The sequence below is a fragment of the Neovison vison genome, chromosome 12 (genome assembly GCF_020171115.1).
Source record: "Neovison vison isolate M4711 chromosome 12, ASM_NN_V1, whole genome shotgun sequence".
Lineage (NCBI taxonomy): Eukaryota > Metazoa > Chordata > Mammalia > Carnivora > Mustelidae > Neogale > Neogale vison.
In genome coordinates, this window is record NC_058102.1 from 122,124,184 (window position 1) to 122,130,586 (window position 6,403).

Here is a 6,403-nt window from a genome sequence, read left to right on the forward strand (position 1 = left end):
GGAAAACCTAGTATTAAAGTTTGTAAAGGTTTTATCAGTGAATTACATTTTTTGTTCTATAAAATTGCTATATTTTACAAAGAAAGTGTATCTCGAATTATTTGCATTCTGCATTTTTTATGAACTCTAATTATTTTGGTGTGGTCAGTTTAAAAACTGGTCCATGAAGTTTGAGATACAATTTTTATCAGTCTTAAATATAATCTTCTAAGGTTTATGTTGATATTATTTATCCTGTGAAAGGATAAGTTTATTTTGGTATTGCTACAGAAAAGCTCTAGGATATATATTACTAATTAAATCCAGCTATTACCACTCTACTAACAACTGGCCATCCAGAAGACTGTGTCTTGCAAGTAAATCATTTCCAAATTAACTTTAGAGACAATTCATTCTATAACCATACTTAGCAAGAATGTCAAATTCATTAGCGTGGGTTTGCCTTGGCCTAGGCTTAAAGATGGCATGATTCATATTCAGAGTGCATAGAGCTTAAACTTGAGATCTTCATCCTGGTTTTCAAGGAATACAACTTCTGTGTCAGTGGTCTAGAAAGAAATTTTTAAGATCAGCTATCTAATTACAGCATGTGACACGAAGTTAGACACTGAAATTGTGTTTCTTCGTTATCTTAATACTCTTCTTTTAAAAATTAAAATTACCTCGTTTATGCTGACTTTTTGCTTTTATGAAATGAGCTGATGAAATGTTATACTTTGTTTGTTTAGGGATGGATCTTTACATGTGACATGCACAGATCAAGAGACTGGAAAATGTGAAGCAATCTCTATTGAAGTGACATCTTAGTGCTCTAGAGAAACCCGGAGTTTTTTAAGAACTAGACTATCAATATTCTTTGGTTTTGTTTACAAGTGATGTTTATATTAAAATACTTTTTGAATGAATTGTATATGTTTCTATTAAAATACAATATATTAGTAAGTGCTGCAACCTTTTTTTGTTTTCCATTTAAGATGGGAAATACAAGGTCCTTTATTAGTGGGAAACATAAGGAACTTTTTCTGTCATGAAGCCATTTAGAATTAAATTGAGTGAATTGAAGGAAATTTTACTGGAAATTTAACAATGTTTTTAAAATTTTGTTCTATAACTTTAAATTTGAAGAAGTCTCATTATTTCTTACTAGATAATGAAATAGGAACAATTTACAAGTGTTTGATATTAAATAAAATTGGAGTCATGTGCAAAGTAAGAAACAATTTTTGCTTTAAAAGAAAAAAAATTCACAAACTCAACAACTGTGCATAGATATGTGTGTGACAAGCATAGAAAACAAAAGTCTAGAGGGCTGCCCACCAAACTTGTAACAGTGGCCTTTTTATGGACAGAAATATTTTAGGGTGGCACTTTCACTTTTCCTTTTTACAATTTTGTTTAGTGTGACTTTTTCTCTCTAACAAATACATTTTATCTTTTGAAATGAAATGATCCTTTTTTATTTTGAAGAGAAGGCTAGCCACATTCTGTTTATCAGAGAACACTCATTAGTGCATTGAGATACTCTGTGGATTACTAATGAAACGCTTAGTCATTAAAACAAGACAACTAATCTGTATATATTGAAAAGAGAGTTGGAAAGTGAGCAGTGCACATGAGATTCTATTATCAAGAGAGGATTTTCCATTCATTTCTCTCCTTGGTTCCCAGGAGACTTGAGAAGAGGAAGTATCTTTACCCAGTGGTAAAATTAAAACTTGTGCTGTTTTTATTTTGTTTAGGCTTTGTGGGTGTGCTTTATTCATTATAGTTTATTTTTATGGAGCTTTGTGGCAGTAATATTCTATTTCTAAAGATACAGAAACCAAACTTAAATTTTTTCATGATGATTCTGTATCAGATTACTGACAGAATCGAAAAGAATTCAGGTATGATTCTGAGTCCACAAAGCAGACTCAAAGGCATACCCTTTTGATTAAGTCTGAGTACTTAGTTATTTTTTAGGATCTTTTCCAGTTATTAAAAACTTTTAAGCCAAATAAATAAATAAATGCAAATTAAATGTTTTTAGGAAATAGGAAAGTAACATCCCAACTAGTTGAACAGCTTTCAGTATGCTTTAGAAAGTGCTTTTGGATTTTATTTCATAGTTACTGTTAGCTCTTTAAACTAGTTACTGTTAGCTCTTTAAACTAGCTCTTTAAACTAGATGGCACTGGCGATGGCCAGTGCCTCAGTCCTATGCCATTCCTATTTTTGTAAATAAAATTTTATGAGAATATCACCAGGCCTACTGGTATCTGTATTGTTTGTGGCTGCTTTCACACTGTAAAGGCAGTGAGTAGTTGCAACAGAGACTCTGTGGCCCACAAACTTTAAAATATTTACTGTCTGGCTGTTTACAGAAAAGGTTTGTCAACCCCTGAAGTAGATTAATGAAACCTGTAGAATAAAATATCATAAGGATTTATTCAAGAGTTTTCTTTCCTTCCATGTCTGTGTAATAATTTACTTAACTTGACTGCTTTCTCCACTAGATTAGTGAGTATTGTGAGAGCAGAGACACTCTTAGTCATCATAATGTCCCAGGTCCCAGAACACATAACCTCATCATAGGTGTTAAGTCAGTGTCTATCGAATAAGTGCAGTATATGGAAGAAAAAATAAGTCCTCTTTGTATTCTACAGGACAATGGCCAGTAAGTACATCTTTTGCACATTTTATGATTCCTTTAGAAACGCAATAAAGGAAGAAAGGAATACCTCTGCTTCTGGCTTTATTAGTCAGCTTTGCACGATTTTTTCCCCCCAACATACCAAATTTGAAACTGTCACCAAGTGTGCTCTGTTGCCTAATGTACTCCAAATTGTCTTGCATCCTCATCTGACAAGGTTTTTTTCTTCTGAATATGGGGAAGTTTTGCCAATTAACTTTTTGTATGTTTTACTTTTTCAAGGTAAAAATAGCTTCAACGTTCTTCTAATTATAAAATGATACACATTCATTATAAAATTAAAATTGCAAAAGCAAGGGGCACCTGGGTGGCTCAGTCAGTTAAGCATCTGATTCGACTTAAGCTCAAGTCATGATCTGAAGGGTCGTGAAATTGACCCCCACATTAGGCTCCATGCTCCGGGGGGAGTCTGCTTGAGTCTGCTCTTTCTTCTCCCTCTGCCCCTTCCTCTGCTCAGCATGCACGAGCATTCTCTCCTTTCTCTCACCTCTCTCTCCCAAATCTTTTTAAAATCAGCACAAAACAAATTCTGTGGGAAAATGTCAGGATTTCTAAAATAGCAATGTGTGACCATGTAACATAATAATACCACTGTTTGTTTGCTTTAATTCTTTATCTCATTTTTAAATTGTAACATCACCATAGCTCCCAGAGTAGTTGCAATATGCAGAGAGTAAGCTAGTCTCTATTTGTGTTCTACATGTACAAAGAGAAATAGATTGAGAGAAGTTAATTTATCCAAGAACTGACAGTAAATGTGAATTTTGAACTAATACTCATGCTTTTTTTAAAAAACAATTTTCCTAGTTGCTTATTATTCTAAACACTTTCTGTGCATTATTTCACTTAAATTCACATTGTCCATTCTATTCCCAAAGAACATTCAAATGAAAGAGGGGACACTCCATGGATCTCCAGAAATCATGTTTGCATGGATCTTTGTGGGAAAAAACTGAGGGGTGGAGGCATACTTCTGTATGTTTCCCTTGAGGCCAGTGATATATGTGTCTGGCTTTGATTTCCCTCTCCATTTATAGCCAGGATTTACCAAGATCCTCAAACATTTTAGTCTCAGGACTCTTTTACATTCTTAAAAATTATTGGAAATCTAAAGAGCTTTTATTTATATTGGTTTTATTTTTGTCTAAAGATTTTATTTATTTGAGATAGAGCGAGACTGAGAGAGAGCATGAGCAGGGATGGGGAAAGGCAGAGGGAGAGGGAGAGGCAGCCTCTCCAATGGCAGGGAACCCAGTGTAAGGCTTGATCCGTGGACCCTGGGATCATGACCTGAGCTAAAGGCAGATGCTTAACTGACCGAGCCACCCAGGTACCCCTATATTAGTTCAATATATATATATGTATGTGTCTCTGATTTCCCCATCACTCCTGCACCTCTCTGTCTGTTGAACCAGCCTCCTTCCTTTTGTAACTTGTAGGTCCTTTGACTCGTATTTTCCCTTCCTCCTTCCTCCTTCCTGTGAACTTTTGCTAGGAGTCTGAGCTTTTCTGGCTGGGCATGTTGGGAGATACAAGGATAACTTTGGGGGCCAAGGGTCTGGCATGGCTCTGTTTTTTCAGGGAAAATCAGAACCATCCTCAGAAGCCAGGCCATGGAGAAGATTGGAGAGAACTTTCTAGAACTAACCTTCCTGAGTTACAGCTGCGGATTACAGTAGTACGTTTCCCCCTCGTCTCCTGAATGTTATGAATAATGTTACCCTCCATTGGGTTAGTCCTAAAACCCAGAGATTTTCAAAATCACTCATTTTTTAAATAAAAAAATTACATGTTAAGTAACATTTTTATGAAAGATAACTTTTCAAAAACAAAGATTTAGTGTTAAGTGTGGAATGTTTAATGTTTTTCAAATCTCTTTAATGTCTCCTTGAGAAGATAGCTGTGTTCTGTTTCTTTAAATCTGTTGTAATATCCAACTTGTGTATCCTCTGAAAAACTTCACTCTATACTTGGCAAGAGGAAAGTAAAGAAGTCAGAACACATTTTGGTATTATTATGAAAAGTTTTGAAATTATGAAGGGTCTTGGGTCTCCATATCATACTTTGAGAGTTGCTGCTTCACTAGTTACACAGTAGTACCTGTTGAAGAGACAAGGTCTTATCTGTCCCCTGGAATTAGTGGGGTTAAAGACGAAAGACAAAGGAAACAGTTGATCTACAAAAGAGTCCAATTTATTCTGTAAATTTTTGCTGAAACTGATGAAGACCCAAAAAACAGACAAGATAACTGCAAATGTTGGGAAGTGCATTTAGTGCCAAGGAGAAAGAATGGAAGACTAGAAGTACCTATGTTAGGGTGACCTGGAGAGGCCTCTGAGGAAATGGAACAAGTGGAGACTCAAGCACTTCTCCAGGAAGTAATTTAGAGTTGCCTTAAGATATTTATTTACTTGCTTATTATCTGCTCCTCCTACTAGGACATAAGCCCTATGCGGACAGGGTCTTTTTCTTTCCTGTATACTTTAAGCACCTCATACATTGTCTGGCATATAGGAGATACACCATAAAAGATTTCTGAATGGGTGGAAAAGAGCCTAGAGAAGAGAGAGTAAAGAGGAGAGTGGCACAGAGTCAGGTCAGGGCGTTAGGGTTCCAATCACTTAAGGCCTAGCAAGCTAGAGAAGGTTTGGATTTTATTCTATGTACTCCAGGAAGTATTTAAAGCAGGAGAAGGAAATGTCCCACTTTATGTTTAAGGTGACTCTTTGAATTGTATGGAAAATGGATTGGAGGAGAAGCAATAGTGGAAGTGAAGCCAGGCAGACTTTTGTAGAACTGCAGGTTAGAAATGGTGGCCTCTACTAATGGCATAGCAGCAGCAATGGAGAAAAGAGGCAGTAGGAAGGTATATTTTGGACATAGCATTGATACAAATTGCTAATGAAATTATGGAATGAGGAGAGAGGAAATCAAGATGACACCTAGATTTCCTTCTTGGACCCCTGAGTTGATGGTTGTGCCAGTGTAGTGAAATGAGAGAGTGTGGGATGCCCGCAATGGAAAGGACCAGGCAGGTCTGCAGGTAAAAATGAAGGGCACTCTTACGAGTGTGATCAGTTTGAGATGTTTGTGCAACACCTAAGAGAATATATCAGCTAGGCACTGGATATTCAGATCTGGAATTCAAGGAAGAGGTCAAGGCTGGAGACAAAATGTTTGGAAGCTTTAGCATAAAAATGATATATAAACCCATGGGAACTGAGGCAGTCACTTAGGGAGAGAGCCTAAGAGAGATGTCTTGGGGGGCCAAGTCCTGAGGAACCTCAGCATTTAGGCTACATAAAGGGAGTGAAGAGAAGTCAGTGTAGAGGTGAGGTGTAGAGGTCAATGAGGTAAAAGAAAAACCTACAAAGAAGCTAAGGATAGGGGTGCCTGGGTGGCTCAGTGGGTTAAAGCCTGTCCTTGGCTCAGGTCATCATCTCAGGGTCCTGGGATTGAGCTCCGCATCAGGCTCTTTGCTCAGCTTCCCTTCCTCTCTCTCTGCCTGCCTCCCTGCCTACTTGTGATCTCTGTCAAATAAATAAGTAAAATATTTTTTCTTAAAAGTTAAAGATAGATGTTCCTGGGTTGTTCTAAGAACATATAGAACTGGCAGTGAATACACTTGGGGAGGGGAGGAAGGCAGTGAAGCTGCATCTAAGTCTTAAAGGGTTTCTAGGAGTAGTCCTGGCAAAGACGGGGCAAAGTAGG

The 6,403-nt window shown here is 37.0% G+C and overlaps 1 protein-coding gene across 2 annotated transcripts in view; it reads left to right on the forward strand.

Moving 5' to 3' along the window:
* HSPA14 (heat shock protein family A (Hsp70) member 14) overlaps positions 1-2,242 on the forward strand; it is a 38,098-nt gene extending 35,856 nt beyond the window's left edge. Inside the window, exon 14 of one of the 2 annotated variants that reach the window (XR_006381400.1) lies at positions 729-815. Coding sequence is in view for 1 of the 2 variants with exons in the window: in XM_044228843.1 (XP_044084778.1) it covers positions 729-807 (79 nt within the window). In the remaining variant the exon portion in view is untranslated. Of the gene's footprint in view, positions 1-728 lie in introns of both variants that reach the window. The other variant, XM_044228843.1, reaches the window with a different exon arrangement.
* The last annotated feature ends 4,161 nt before the right edge of the window (positions 2,243-6,403 follow it).